Source organism: Ovis canadensis, chromosome 21 (assembly GCF_042477335.2).
Source record: "Ovis canadensis isolate MfBH-ARS-UI-01 breed Bighorn chromosome 21, ARS-UI_OviCan_v2, whole genome shotgun sequence".
Taxonomy (NCBI): Eukaryota; Metazoa; Chordata; class Mammalia; order Artiodactyla; family Bovidae; genus Ovis; species Ovis canadensis.
The window spans coordinates 40,392,687-40,409,367 of NC_091265.1; the positions used below are offsets into that span (position 1 = coordinate 40,392,687).

At 40.6% G+C, this 16,681-nt stretch overlaps 2 protein-coding genes across 2 annotated transcripts in view; both read right to left on the minus strand.

Moving 5' to 3' along the window:
* HTATIP2 (HIV-1 Tat interactive protein 2) overlaps positions 1 to 16,681 on the minus strand; it is a 39,388-nt gene that overhangs the window by 21,665 nt on the left and 1,042 nt on the right. The gene's annotated exons all lie outside the window — the stretch shown is intronic.
* Positions 2,030 to 3,843, minus strand: LOC138427138 (E3 ubiquitin-protein ligase RNF113A). Its single transcript, XM_069566433.2, has one exon. It carries the CDS (start codon positions 3,757 to 3,759, stop codon positions 2,716 to 2,718), a length of 1,044 nt encoding a protein of 347 aa, XP_069422534.1. The 5' UTR covers positions 3,760 to 3,843; the 3' UTR covers positions 2,030 to 2,715.

The following is a 16,681-nucleotide window of genomic DNA, read 5'->3' on the forward strand; positions in this document are numbered from 1 at the left end:
ACATTCAGAAAACGAAGATCATGGCATCTGGTACCATCACTTCATGGGAAATAGATGGGGAAACAGTGGAAACAGTGTCAGACTTTATTTTGGAGGGCTCCAAAATCACTGCAGATGGTGACTGCAGCCATGAAATTAAAAGACGCTTACTCCTTGGAAGAAAAGTTATGACCAACCTAGATAGCATATTCAAAAGCAGAGACATTACTTTGCCGACTAAGGTCCGTCTAGTCAAGGCTATGGTTTTTCCAGTAGTCATGTATGGATGTGAGAGTTGGACTGTGAAGAAGGCTGAGCGCCAAAGAATTGATGCTTTTGAACTGTGGTGTTGGAGAAGACTCTTGAGAGTCCCTTGGACTGCAAGGAGATCCAACCAGTCCATTCTGAAGGAGATCAGCCCTGGGATTTCTTTGGAAGAAATGATGCTAAAGCTGAAACTCCAGTACTTTGGCCACCTCATGCGAAGAATTGACTCAATGGAAAAGACTCTGATGCTGGGAGGGATTGGGGGCAGGAGGAGCAGGGGGCAACAGAGGATGAGATGGCTGGATGGCATCACTGACTCGATGGACATGAATCTGAGTGAAATCCGGGAGTTGGTGATGGAGGGAGGCCTGGCATGCTGCGATTCATGGGGTCACAGTCAGACACGACTGAGCGCCTGAACTGAACTGGACTGTAGCCCACCAGGCTCCTCCGTCCATGGGGTTCTCCAGGCAAGAATACTGGACTGGGTTGCCATTTCCTTCTCCAGGAAATCTTCCCGACCCAGGGATCAAATCCAGGCCTCCAGCATTGTAGGCAGATGCTTTAACCTCTGAGCCACCAAGGAAGCCCTGGTCATGCCAGAACACTGGTTAACAGGCATGATGTGGTGGAAAGCGTGAACTTTGAAATCAGATGTGAATCTTAGCTGCTTAATAGCTTATGTGACCTTGGGCAAGTCCAAGTGGATAAGCATGGTATTCATCAACCCAGGAAGACTACCCTGTGAGTTCAGGCACCACATCTATCTCACTGATATAGTCCTGGTTCTTGGGGTAGTGTTTAATACTTATGTTGACTAAAAAAGATGTGCAACTTGAGAGTTGTGAGTTAAGTTTTATTTGGGGCAAAATTAGGACTGCAGCCCAGGAGGCAGCATCTCAGATAGCTCTGAGAGACTGCTCCAAAGTGGCAGTGGGGGAAAGTCTATAAGGTTTTGGTGAAGGGGGAGTTCAACACCATGAAGCACTCATTTTACAAAAGGCTTTTTGTTAGTCATGAGGATCTGATGTCACCATGAAGGGAGTTAGTGCTTCTCTAGATGCAAGGATTGAGATCATAAAATCTGTTCCTAAAAACATCCAACTATCTAAAGACCTGTCCCACCAGCTTCCCTGGAGCACAGAGTGCCTCACTCCATCCTGAACTCCCTCAGGGGTTGCTGAAGGTCAACAGCTAGAGCAGCATGGGGTTCAGTCTCCATAGAGGCAGATGGCAAATGCCTTTGTTGTTCAGTTATTGGCAGTGCTCTTGGTAAGTGCCAATTTGTAGTTGACACTTAGCTGGTACTCATGAAAAACTTTTGTATGATATTTCATCTTTTATGTGACCCCCAAAGGAGAGGAAGGAGTCAACTTGTCAAACATTCTTACTTTGCAGATGGTACCCAAAAATGAGGTATAAATTGTGCAGGTAGTAACGCTCAGATGTGCTCTTTAATGGAAACAATACAGGGAGGGATTAAAAGGGGTGGGGGGGAGGGATTCCCTGATGGTCTACTGGTAAAGAATCCTCCTACCAATGCAAGGGACACAGTTGCGATCACTGGTCCAAGAAGGCCCCACATGCTGCAGGCAACTAAGCCCATGCAGCACAGCTACTGAGCCAGCAAGCCTAGAGCCCACACTCTGCAACAAGAGACACCACCACCATGAGAAGAGTGGCCCCCACAACTAAAGAATAGCCCATGTGCAGCAACGAAGATCCAGCCAAAAGTAAACAAACAATAATTTTTTAATTTTTTTAAGAAAGGAGAAAACACAGAAAGGAACTCATGGGCAAATGGTGCTCTGCTTACACACCATCTGTCCTTACAGGGTTCATCTCCTTCCCCATGTTACCCAAAAGCCAGTTCCCTTCTGAGGGGGAACTTCTGTTGCCATGGCATGTCTTCTTTCCAACAAAGAAGCAACATGAGGGAGAGCACATAAAGGACCCAAGGGTCCCACACAGAAGACAGTGAAGGAGTCCCAGAAAGGCTGAGGGTTTATTTGAGGCACAGAGCCAAATGAGCAGGGAAGCCAGAGATGTCATGAACCCTCAAAGTCAAGAAGAGGTAAAGAAATGGTATATTAGTTTCCTACAGCTGCCATAACAAATTCACACTGAGTGGCTTATAACAACACCAGTGTATTCTGTCACAGTTCTGAAGGCTAGAAGTCTGAAATCAAGGTGTTGGTGGGGTCATGTTCCTTCTAGAGGCTCTTTGCTTCTTCCAGCTTCTGGTTTCTTCAGGGATCCCTTGGCTTATGGCTGGGGACACCAGTCTTTGCTTCTGTCTTCACATGGCCTTCTCTTCTGCCTTAGAAGGATACTTAAGGCTGGATTTAGGGCCAACCCTGAAAAATACAAAATGATCTCACCTAGAGGTCTGTAACTTAGCTACACTTGTTTTTTTTTTTTTTTTTCCAAAACAACAAAACATTTCGAGATTTGAGAATAATGAGAAAATTAAGTAATGGGAATTGGACCCTTATCGGGGTCTTCTGGGAAATTAGAAGCACCGCCCTCTTCTGCAGCTCGACGCTTCTTCAGTTTGGCGATCAATTCTTTCGCTGGATTGAAGACTCCGTTGGTCTGCTGGTCACAGACGTAGCAGCGTGAGGTGGTGCGGAAATGCTGAAGCGCACAGCCCTCGCAGAAATAATGCCTGCATTTGGTGACCACAGGGTTTTGGAAGGTCTGGCGACAGATGAAACACTTGAATGGTAGTTCCTCCTCATCCCTTGCCACTTCATAGTTTTCATCCTCATCGACGCCATAGCGACCTTCGTCGAGCTCGCGTTGGACCTGCCACCCGTGCTTGTAATCTGAGCGGTCATGGAGGAATTTGCAACTGTCTCCGAAGCCGCAAAAGCCGGTCTCTTTGTAGTCCTTACAAATGTCGGGCTGGTAATCCCAGCGCACGGTGGCACGCAGATGCTCGGGAGCTCGAATGGGGCCCTTCCTCGCCATTCCAGAGGAATCACTACCCGCAGACACGTCTTTAGGCCTCATGTATTTCTGATAATTATTCATTCCCCGGTAGATCTTATCATCTTCCTTGCCTCTCAACTCCTCCCGGATCTTCCAGCTGCGCTCAAAGATGGCTTGTGCATCACGCTCCTTCTCCGTGTCTAGCTCGTACACAGCGGTTGCCCCCATGTCCTCCGGCCCAACGGGTTTCGCCGAACGAGTGGACTTATAGACCACGCCGAGACTCTCGGGCTCCTCTACTTCCTCCTCGCTACTCCGGTCCCCGGAAGCCCCCTTCTGTTTACCACCGCCGTGGGTCTTCTGGACCATCGGAGTGTGGATCGCTCGCTTCTTTTCCGGACGAACCACCCTGTTGCCTTCGTCACCGCTGCTGCTGCTGCCGCCGCCGCCCCCACCTCCGGACTCTTGGTCGCAGATCTGGCGTTTTCTACGGCCTGCACCCCCCTTTCGTCCAGGCTTTCTAAAAAGAAAGGTGCACACCTGGTCCGTAGTCTTTCCCGGGGAAAGCTGCTCTGCCATTTTAAGAGTCGCGAGCTCTGAAACTGTTGTGGCCTGCTGGGTGGCGCGGGGCTTCTGAGCGTCACTGCATTCGTGCGCTCTGCCACGAGGTGGATGCAAAACAGGTTACGCAAAGAGGACTGTGGGAGCAAGGGGTGCGCGAGAGCGTGCGCGCGCCACTCCTTAGCTACATTTTAAAAGACTCCCCCCGCCCCCCAATAAGGTCACGCTCACAGGTCCCAGGGGCTAGGGTATGTATATATATATATATTTTTTTTTTTTTTTTTGAGCCACCGTTCAACCTACTGCAAATGGCAGACAAAACAGATGTTAGCCAAATTTTAATCTAAAGATTGATAAGCTCTGCATTTAGTAGATGAAGAAACTGGAAGTAGTGTGCAGAAAAGAGATAAAGATAGAAGAGGGCTTTTGGTTGAAGCTTTTGCCAGAGGGGATGATGGCATGGATCAAAGCAGTCATTGTAGGAAAGAGAAGGTAAAGCATATGAAAGATCTTATAAAAGAACTGTCTACGTTGGTTTATTTGGGAGAAGGAAAGGGCAACCTACTCCAGTATTCTCGCCTGGAGAATTCCATGGACAGAGGTGCCTGGCAGGCTACTGTTCAAAAAGTCAGACATGACTGAGCAACTAATACTTTGGTTTATTTGAAGTTCTCTGTGACAATAGAGAAAGAGAATAGGATTTCAAGTTATAAGTCCCAGGTGTAAGCCTCAGCTTGTACACTGACTAGCTGTGTATATTTGGTCCAGTCCTTAGTTTTAGTCTCTGCAGTTATAAACTATGAGTAATGGCAAAACCAGCTTACTGCACAGGCTTATGTGCAAGTTTGTTTTTATTTTTTTATGTGAAAGATTTATTCAAAGTTCAAATTAGACCCTATATGGGAAGGTAGTCTAAGCTGCTAGTTAAATGTACAGGCCATGGTATTGGTCCACTGGGTTTAAAATCCCCACTCTGCCACCAGCTATGTAAATGACCCTGGGCAAGTTCCTTACCTTCTTTTCCTTGGTTTTCCCGTCTGTAAAGTGTGGATGACAGTAGTTAGCTAACTCATGAAGCTTTTGTTAGAGGATTAAAATGAGATGATCCAAATAAAGCACTCAGTATATAGCATATAGTAACCCCTGAATAAATATTACCTTATTATGGAAAAGATCTTTGTCAACATCTAAGTACTATAGCAGTGACTTGTAGTTTTGGCTATAGATGAGTATCTCTTAAAACTTCAGAAAAATAAAGATGCTTGGGCTTTGCCCTAGACCTATTGAATTGGGATCAGTAGTTTTTAAAGATCCTTTGATGATTGTGCTGCACCCAGAAGAAATTCACCTTGCCTAGACATGTTATTAGGATCCATTTCATAACAATATCCATTAAGAAACCAACCTAGGCTTTGCTTCTTTTTGTAAAAGTACTTTTATAGCACTTAACGATATGCTAAGGACCATTAGCTCATTTAATACCTGCAATATGCTTCTGAAGCACAAGTTATTATAGACAAGGAAACTGAGGCACAGAGAGATTAAGCAAATAACCAAAAGTCACACAGTTAGAAAGTAGTAGAGCCATCATTGGAACTGTAGTCTTGTGGCTCAGACAATTATAGCAGACAGATTCTCTCAAAGCTATGGTGTCTCTCAAATTATGTAACTTCTCTGCATCTCAGTTTTCTTATCTGTGAATGACAATTATAACACTACTTACTTCCTAGGAGACTTGTGAAAATGAAGCAAGATGCTGCCTTAAAACATGCAGCAATGTATTTAGTGTTTATTGCTTAACTATTACGCACTAAATAAAATTCAGTCATTATTATTAATAATTTTCATATCATCATTATTCAGTTTCATGGAAATATAATGCAGGTTCCAGCTAAAGTTTAATAATCTGAAACATCTGAGCCTGTTTAGCCAACTGCTGGGGCAGGACAGCTCATTTAAGGCAATGTAGAATCTATCACTTGCATTTTTACCTCCTGAGCCGCTATTGCTTTCCAGTGCTCACATGTCAGAGTCCAGTGATGCAGGGGGACATGAAAGGGGGACTTGAAAAGTAGTACCAGTGAACCAGTGAAAACTGCAAGACTTTGATGAATAAGCAGCACTACCTCAGGGGGCCCTTTTGTCAAGGACAAGTAGATGGACTGCCCTCTTCCAAAGACAGCTTCCTGCAGCTTTAAATTTTTTTAAGGAAATCAGAGCCTTGACCCAAGGATGAGAGAGAGAGAAGGCAGTCCTGCCAGATAACACAAGTCACACATGCTTCCAAAAAACACATAAGTTCATTTTACAGGTTGTATGAATCTCTAGGAATAAGAGCTGGAGGAAATTCAAACTGGTTAGGTAAATTACTGGAGAAGGCAATGGCAACAGTACCGGAGTAGGAAAATCCCATGGGCAGAGGAGCCTGGTAGGCTGCAGTCCATAGGGTTGCTAGGAGTCGGACACAATTGAGCGACTTCACTTTCACTTTTCACTTTCATGCATTGGAGAGGGAAATGGCAACCCACTCCATTGTTCTTGCCTGGAGAATCCCAGGGACGGGGGAGCCTAGTGGGCTGCCGTCTATGGGGTTGCACAGAGTCAGACACGACCGAAGTGACTTAGCAGTAGCAGTAGATAAATTACAGCCTACCTGGTTAGGTAAAACCAGGTTACACAATATTTTACAATTCCTGACACAAGCACTGATTAGTGTAACATGGAAAGATGGGCGGAAAAGAGTTTAATCTCTAAGAGTGTGTGTGTTGAATTTTTTAAGATTGTTTCTCTTCTCAACTCCTGGAAGCATCAGCACTTTGGATTAGTTTCCATGACAAAGCACAAGAGGGCGCCAGAGAAGGTGGAAATTTTTCTTTTCCAGGGACCCACTTCAGTGTTAGAAAGTCCTTTCTGATCTCAATATAGGGGTGTTTACTATTAGTTCTTTTCGAGTTTTTTAAAATGAAATAACTATGTGCCTAAGCTTGTTGGCTAATACTTTTGATCAAGGTGAGTTGTTAGCTTAGCAAATACAAAGCTAAAATACTTAAGGAGAAAGCAGAGAGTAAAGAAGATTGCTAATGCTGAATCAGTTCAGTTGTGAAATACTTATTAGTTGCTTTCTGTGTGCACGCTGGTTAAATGCTTTGGGTGCCAAGATAAATGAGCCCACAATTTTTCATTGAATTTATTAGTCACATGAGAAGTCAAAATTATCTATAATACTTTACTTTTTCTTATTTGAAACTCTATCCTCTTCACCTATTAATTTCTTCAGAAGGATTCTGTGTAATGGTTAAGCGCAAAGGTTCTAAAATAAAAGTTTTTGCTCTTTCCAGCTATTAACCTCCCTGTGTCCCAGTTTCCTCACTTGTAAAATGAGATGGTTATATCACCCAACTCATTGAGTGTTGTAAAGATTAAATAATACAACCCGTACAAAGTGCTTGGAACCGTGTCATATTTAAGAGCTCGATATTTATGAATTTGTATTCAGATATTACTTATTCTTGGGAACACAGCTGAAATAATAGACAGAATGATTAGGTCCAAAGGCATTGTTTGATATAACTATGTGGACCAGTAACTTTTTTATTTCTATCACCTGCAACAGAAAGCATCCTGACTGACACAGCAGTTATATTTAATTTCTTGATTTGTGTTAGTTACTGTGCTAAATTTTCTATATCTTATCTATCCTTTTAGTTTTCATAGTAGCTCTATGAGGTAGAGATACGATAGGTACTAATATTATTTCCATTTTACAGATGAGAAAACAGTAAAAACCACTGAGTAACACATCTCAGATCACACAACTAATAAAGACAAGAATCAAGATCTGAATCCATTTCTAGTCTTACTCTTATCATAAAACTGATATTCCCCCAAATGACACAAATATCCTCTGGTATAACACACGTTAAAAAGTTTGACCTCAATCACTTGTGGTTCCATAAGCAACATACTTCCTTGAACTTTCAGTGACTTCTCCTTTTCCTGAGTATTGGCCGTGGTCACTATGAAAAGCTATCTGATTTATCCCTCAAATACCTACTCTGCTGTATACTACTTACTGTCTTGCTAGAATGAACAGTCTATGAAGTAGGACTTTGTTTTGCTCACTGTTATATCCCCAACACCTAGGATGGTACCTGACACAGCACAGATGCTAAATAGATGTTTCCTGAATGAATGAACAAACAAATGTGGGTTGGCTTTCCTTGATCATATTGCACAACTTGGAGAGCAGAATGTTTGAGAACATTACACACTTGGTAGCCCTGGTCAAAAATCCTTGTGTGTTTTTCTATATTGTCATATCGTAGGAGCTAAACACACATACACACACAGAAATTGACTGATAGATATATCAATCTACCCTAAAAACAAGCTCAGTTCCCTCAGATTCCACAGCAAAATTCTGTGAACACCTGGTTAGTACATTGAAACTGAGTGTAAAAGTTCCTAAACTCTGTTATAGGCTCCATCCCTAAGGGCAAGGCAGGGTCTACATTCTTGCCACTATTGTGATGGAATTGGCCCCAGTATACAGCCTAAAGAAGGAAACAGCAACCCACTCCAGTATTCATGCCTGGAAAATTCCATGGACTGAGGAGCCTGGTGGGCTACAGTCCATGGGGTCGCAAAGAGTCGGACATGACTGAGCGACTTCTCTTCATACAGCCTAAAGGAGCTTCGCTGGTGGCTCAGTGGTAAAGAACCCACCTGACATTGCAAGAGACTTAAAAGGATCAAACTCAGGTTTGATCCCTGGGTTGGGAAGATCCCCTGGAAAGGGCATGACAACCCACTCCAGTATTCTGCCTGGAGAATCCCATGGACAGAGGAGCCTGGTGGGCTACAGTCTGTGGGGTCGCAAAGAGTTGGATGCAACTGAGCATGCACACACAGAACCTAAAAGATCTGGGGTCTCTAACCATGTGGCCTTGGACAAATCCTTTAACCTCACTGAAACTTCATTTCCTCCCATGTAAAACAGAAATAATCTCCTAGCTTTTTGTGAGGATTAAATTACATGGTTATGAAAACACTAAAAAATCAAGCAGGATATATAAGGGAGGACAAATTGAATTCATACCTTTCTAGGTAAAAAGTAAAAAAACCCTCATTTGGATGATTAAATTCCTTATATTGATTGGCTTGTGTGGGTAGCATGGGATTTGGCCAAAGACAAATTAGAAACAAGTTCTCAAAATATGATTTGGAAGAAACCAGTTTGGTTGAAATCAAACTGGCTCAGAGGACAATTAGGTCAAAATAATAGTTTGAGGAAAGCAAGTTTCTCAGTTATTATTATTTTTTAATGGTTATTTTGGTTTACTTCGGGAGTCTTTTTACATGTCAGCATTTTTATCAGTTTAAATTTCTCAGAGTTTTTTTTTTCTGTTTAAAGTCATTTTAAGGATGCCTTGAATTAGGTTTTTCACTGGTTTGACCGTTTGTCAAATGTGTTTCCTCTCAGATCTGATAACATCGATTATTTATAACTGGGAATTCATAATTGACTAATTATAAAAATGAAATACTGGAACACACACAACTTTGCAGCTTAATAGATATTGCAGTTTCTCTTTCGAATATTTGAGCTCTTGGAAACTGTCCGCTTTGGGGTCTTTTTACCTCTTTTATACAATTTAGTATTAAGAGAGAGCAATGAAGAGGAGAAAATCTTGAGTGCAGGGGAGGAAGTGTTCAGGATTCCAGTGTGGACAAAGACACCATTCTCTGCCAAGAGCCTTCATAAACCTTCATTTAAATTTAAAACAAGCAGGCAAACTCAACTGTTGAAGTGCTAGAGGGAAGATTGAGTGCAAAGAAGGCAGTGAGATTTTAATTGCCTTGATGCTGTAAATGTGGTCAAAAGCACAAGAGGGCAGTGCAGTGCTAAATATCTCAGCATCGACTGCTCGAAATGTACACTGACTTGCGCCTAAACATGGCATTAAGCAAAGGAAAAAAGTCGAACTCATAGAAACGAAAAGTAAACAGGTGTTTATGAGGGGCTGGGAGGTTGGAGGGATGGGGAAGGGTACAAGCATTCTGTAAAATGGATATTTTGGGAACACAGGAGTCTTGGGAGGATTATCTAAGACAGTGTATGGGAAGCGCCTGGGACCTAAAAGCTGCAGCATAACTGGTAACTCTTATTATTGCCAAACATTAATTTCATAGTACCTTCCATCTCTGAACAAGTCAAGTAACACACAATCTGATTACAACAGCCGATAGTTCACTTTTGTCCTCAATCACGGGTGAAAATTATAATTAGTTTAGCCCTTCCACATTCATTCTCATGCTAAAAAACCATCTAATGATGATAGAGATCAGTATAACTCATTCAAATATAGAAATCAGAGTTCTAACGGAGCCACAGCAGATAAAAATGTCCTATTGTGTATTAAGATGATGTTAAGGAAAAGTTTCTGAGTAGAACCCATCAAGCCAAGAATCTATAATCCAGTTTTTCTTGTCAAATCCCAATACCTGATTCAATAACAATAGTCATGGTAATGACAATAGTCCTTATTTGTCCAGTCAACAAGACTACTAAGCCTTAATTGATGAGAAGAATTCACCTGGGCATCCAACAGTTATTCTGCAAACAATGTCAGTCATGATAAATCACTGTGCTATGGTTAAATCACTCAGCAAATAAATATTGGCTGGTAAGAGTATAGAGAAAAAAGCACCAAGGAATAGAAGGAGTCATGGAAGCCTCCTGGTTCATTAGAGACTATTGCATGAGATTCTAACATTTAATAGCAGTTCAGAAAGATTTCTACCGTCACTGCTGACCTGGACAAATCCAGTATTCAATCCAGTTTCATGTGGAATATTACTCAGCCATTAAAAAGAACAAGAGACTGTCATTTGCAGCAACATGGATGGACCTAGAGGTTGTGATACTGAGCAAAGTAAATCAGAAACAGAAAGATGAATACCATACACTATCACTTATACATAGACTCAAAAAGGAGTACAAATGAACTTATTTACAAAATAGAAGTAGAGTCACAGATGTAGAAAACAAACTTATGGTTACTAAAGGATAATGAGGGGTGGGATACATTGGGAGATTGGGACTGACATATACACACTGCTATATATAAAATAGATAACTAGTAAGAGCATACTGTATAGCACCGGGAACTATACTCCATACTCTGCAATGGACTATTATGGGAAAAGAATCTTTAAAAAGAGAGTATATGTGTATATGTATAACTGATTCACTTTGTATACACTTGAAATCAACACAACATTGTAAATGAACTCTATTGCAATAAAAAATTTTTTTCAAATTTCAGAAAGTACAGTTGGACCCAAAGACTGGATAAATACTCCAGACAGTAATTAGTGAGGTGGTATATACAGAATATAGAAAACACCTGTGTACGGGTGTTGAGTTGCTCAGTCATGTCCAACTCTTTGCGACTCCATGAAGTGTAGCCCACCAGGCTCCTCTGTTCACGGAACTTTCCAGGCAAGAATACTGAAGTGGGTAGCCATTTCGTACTCCAGGGGATCTTCCTGACCCAGGGATGGCACTTGTGTCTCCTGCATTGGAAAGCAGATTCTTTACCACTAGGCCACCAGGAAGCCCAGAAAACACTTTAGCTGGAAATTATTCTTGTCCATTCAAGCTGGATTTTCCTTAAATTGTTACTTTTACATTTGGTTACTATTTCTTTCTCAGGGAAATATGTGTACCTTTTTGAACATGGAGGCTGAACTAGCCTGAATAGCTCCTGGAAAAGTTTTTTGTATAAACGAAAGTGAACTCATTAAAAAAAAAGGGGGGGGGGAATTCATTTGGGAATTGAAAAGTGGAAAGATTCAGGTTTACTTTCAAATTGTATATAAACAAAAAGAAGAGAGTGAAGTTAGCTGATTATATTTTAAATTTCTTTTGTTAATCTGAAATAATCTATGTATGTGCATTTAAAAATCTTTTAAATTAAAAGACAGAATTCTGTTTTATGGAGTTTCCCAGGTGGCACAGTAGTAAAGAATCTGCCTGCCAGTGCAGGAGATGCTAGAGATGCAGGTTCAATCCCTGGGTCAGGAAATCCTCTGGAGTAGGAAATGGCAACCCACTCCAGTATTCTTGCCTGGTAAAGTCCATAGACAGAGGAGGAGCCTGGTGGGCTACAGTCCATGGGGTCACAAAGAGTTGGACACCACTGAGTGAGTGAGCATGGTTAACATTTTGCTTCATATTCTCTTTGGTACAAATCTAGCTATATGTAAAGAAATAAAATTAAATGAAAACATAGTAATTACATTTTAAAATAAACATGTGCTTGTTGTGTTAAAATAATTACATATGCTGATTAAGAAAAAACATCCAAAATACAAGTATGTATTCAAAGATAATGTATTTTGGTAATAGTTTCACTATGCAAACACAATACAAAATAACCCTCATATCTCCACTCTGAAGATGATTCACCATCTTCTCCAGTAACTTCAAATCCATCTGCTACAATTAGCTCTGCTTGTTAAAAGATTATCCTTCTGTTTTCTAATATGCTACAAAAATGGGATATCAAAATTACTGCCTTAAATGTATTGTGCTTTTGTAAGGAAATGCATGCTATAACTATCGAACTTGCAAGGACTATTATATAGGATTATACAACAAAAAACAAAACTGTGCTCTTTGTAGGAAAACTAGTGATTTAAATCAAACCTACTCAAATTCAAAGAGAGGCACGGTTATCAGTTGGATAACTGTGGTTAGTGGCCACACGATGAATGACTTCATCTGCAAATCAAATTCCTCAGTTTAATATTGGATGGCCTTTTCCCTTGAAATTGCTTGGAGGGGATCACACGCTTACTACAGAGCCAGCATGAATTCATTTGGTTGGTATTACTCTCTTTTTCCAAGATAAGATGGACTGCATGAGAACATTTGTTCCTTCTATAGTCATGGTTCAAAAGTGGACCTGATTGTTAGTAAAACCTGCCAGTTGTCAGAAACAGATGCTTTAATACGGGTAAGTTATTCTTAACAGTGTAATCAAAACTCTTGGAATGATGATCTGCCCTTGAAATATGGATTCTCAAATTTAAGAGCTGAAGGAGCCTTTAAGTCATTTAGCTCTTCCTGTAGCCTCTGTTCGGATTAGGCTGGAGAGTCTTATGATTTGTAAAACTCTCTAAGGATGAAGATTCTATTCCTATCTTACTAATTGATTCTAAGTGCTTTTTAACACAGATGTCTAAGTCCTTTCCTAGAGTCTAAAGTGAAACTGATATTTTGTGGTCCCCATAAATTTCCAAATGTATATGCCATGCTGTTGTAGAAAGAGTATTGGACTTGGAATAAAAAAACCTGGACTTGACACTCCTTATTTGATCTTCGGCAAGTCCTTTATCCTTTCTGGGGTTCAGTTTCCTCATCTGCAAAGCTAATAATCTTTACCTGTCTCAAAGGAGGTTGGAAGGATCAAATAAGCTAAGACATATAAAAACATGAAATAATTATAAAACTGCAGATTTTATCTTATGTCATGATAATTAGGAAGTTCAGAAAGAAATAAAGATTTAGGGTTTAGATCTTAAATACCTATGCTATTAGGAATCTTGGTTATGTCAGTTCTCAGGCTACCCTAGACATACCACTCTCTTAGGGGCCTGACCGCAGGCTCAAAATCTACAAAATTTCAGCATCCACTGCTCTCAGACTCTTTTCAAACAGTTTACGAACTGCAAGTCATCATACACATTAAGCTGTTACAAAAAAGCCAGAGTCACCTGTTTCAAAAAAGCCTGCGGTTAGATTGTCTAATAAGAGCTGGGCTGAGTTTTTTCTTGGAACCCTTAAGGTTTGCTGTTGTTCAGTTGCTAAGTCATGTCCGACTCTTTGTTAACTCATGGACTGTAGCCCACCAGGCTCTCTGTCCATGGGGATTTTCCAGGAGCATACTGGAATCGCTTGCCACTTCCTTCTCCAAGGGATCTTCCTAGATCATGGATCAAATTTATGTCTCCTGCACTGGCAGGCAGATTCTTTACCACCAAGCCACCAGGGAAGCTCATAAAGTTTATCCTTTATGACTCGGTCTAGTTACTGAGGAACTCAACTGTTCAGAGAATCACACGATCCTAACATACTCGCTAGTGTCTCCATTCTGACAAGCAAAGTAGCAAGAAAAGTATCTGCTATTTGCATAGTTGCTTTACAGTTCTCTAAGCTCTTCTATATATTACAAACCAAATATATAATGACTTTCTTCATGGCAGTAATCTCAGGCATTTGAAAGGTGGCAACAAAAAGGAAACAATGAAAGATCATGAATTAAATCACTTAAATATCTTAAAACTATAAAATAAATATACAGATGTATGAGCTGTGGTACTACCATCCATCAGAATGCAAATCTGTGCCATTCACACAAAGGATTTGTGCCCACTCAGCATTTATTTTCTTTCTTTTTCCCCATTCTTAACTTTTTTTCCGGAAAATATCACTTGTTGTCCAGAATATTGGGTTATCCAAAAAGTTTGTTTGGGTTTTTCCTTAAGATATTACAAATGTGTGTGTGTGTGTTTGTGAAGTTGATTTTGTCGTGTCCAGCTCTTTGTAACCCTATGGACTATAGCCCACTAAACTCCTCTGTCCATGGGATTCTCCAGACAAGCACACTGGAGTGGGTCACATGTCCTCTTCCAGGTATCTTCCCAACCCAAGGATCGGACCAGCATCTCTTACATCTCCTGCATTGGCAGGTGGGTTCTCTACCACTAACACCACCTGGGAATTTGACCAACCCAGTATTTTGTGTGGTACTGGAGAACACTACTCTCTAGTAGAGCTGGAGAAAATAAAAGAAATATTGAAACAAACTATTTAAAAATAATTAAATTCTATGTCTGTAGCACTGAATCTGTTTACATAATGAATATCAGTGTGGGTCCAATTTTCAGAAAAGACTTAAAAGAAGGTGGTAAAACATGAATCCAGTAAGAATAGGGGAAAATTTTTAATTTTCCTAACAGAGGGTCCCTCTGCCTTGATACGATTCACCTCCATGCATCTGTCTCTAACTGCTTTAAATTAAGCAAAGATTCCAGCTTTTTAAGCTGAGATCATCATCCATAAAATAGGAACAAAACTACAACCTTCTTCATGGGGTGGTGATGACTATCCAATCATATGATGTCTGAAATGAAAGTATTTTTATATCAGTTGGGGTGCATTCAGTTACAAGTAAGAGAAAACCAATTTTAATTTTGGCATACATACTACAAGGAATGTATTCTCTTTCCCAAAGAGAAATACATTACAACTATAGTAGCTCAAGCAAGCTTCAGGCACAGCTTGACTGGGGCTCTAACTTCATTTTTCTCTGAATTTCTCTAATTTTTCCTTCTTTGTGTAATGGCTTTATCCTCAGGCTGGCTTCCAGATTTTTTCAGAGTATGGTTCTGAGACCATCTTCGTCAGACTCTCCTATTGAACCAGAATCTTGGGGTATATGGTAGAGAAAGATGTCCAGGAATCTTATGTTTGAACAATATTTCAGATAACTCAGACATGCTAAAAATTAGAAACCAATGGAGAGCCCTGAAAGAGGAAGGCAGAAAGTACACAGTCCTATTCCAGATTTCCCAATCACAGCTTACAGCGATTATAGGGATTCAGCCAACTACTTACTAAAGCGCAAATCCATTCATTCTTATTCCAAAGGCCCTCAGAGAGAAACTGAGGTTTGAGACTCTCTTAACATGATGTTTCACTCAAGACTCTTTGGCCTGTGTCCTTCCCTGCAGACATTTGACACAATACACTACTGTCTTCACAGAGGAATCTACAGAGGGAGAGGCAGACAGAAAGTGAATCCGCAGAGAATATCACTGGGATTTTTTATTGCAGCAATAAAAACAGATTCTGGCTGTATTAGAAAAAAGGGGAGTTCATTAGCTAGATATTATTAATAGGTAGAGATGATGAGAAGGTGTTTGATCAAATGGTCAAATGAAAATCACAGGTCTGTTCTTTTGCACATGAGATAGAGAATGAAATCTGGCATTTGGGGATTCTGAATTAAAAGCTACTCTCTTCTATGAAGACTATATATGAAAGGGAAGTATCCAGAGAAGAAATAAGAAGTGAGGCCTTCTTACCTATAAGAAGGTAAGACGGAAAAAAAAAAAATTACCTGATTAAAACATGGGCAAAGGAAATAGATATTTCTCCAAAGAAGACATATGCATGGCCACCAGGTACATGAAAAAGTGCTCAGCATCACGAATCAACAGGAAGATGCAGATCAAAACCACAATGAGATATCCCCTTACACCCTACTTGCTGCTGCTGCTAAGTCGCTTCAGTCGTGTCCGACTCTGTGCGACCCCATGGATGGCAACCCACCAGGCTCCCCCGTCCCTGGGATTCTCCAGGCAAGAACACTGGAGTGGGTTGCCATTTCAGGATAGCTATTTAAAAAAAAGGATAAATATTGGCAAGAATGTACAGAAATCAGAACACTTGTACACTGTAGATGGGAGTGTAAAATAATATAGCTCCTATGGAAAACAGTATGGAGATTCCTCAAAAAAATAAAAATAGAACTACCATGTTTAGCAATTTCACTTCTCCATATTTACTCAAAAAATTGAAATCAGGATCTTAAAGAGGAATCTACTTTCCCATGTTCAATGGAACATTATTTACAATAACCAACATAAGCAAACAACACAAACTGTCCAAAAACAGATGAACTGATAAAGAAAAGGTGGCATATACACACAAAAGAATGTTATTCAGCTTAAAAAAGAAAGAAACCTTACCGTTTACAACAACATGATAAAATTGGGACAAATGATAAGCTAAGTAAGCCAATCCCAGAAAGACAAATACCATAGGATTCCACTAATATAAAAAGTCAAACTTATAGTCAACCTTCTA

Bases quoted from the DNA above. Each gene is read 5' to 3' on its own strand.
- LOC138427138 (XM_069566433.2), bottom strand. From the start codon at position 3,759: ATGGCAGAGCAGCTTTCCCCGGGAAAGACTACGGACCAGGTGTGCACC.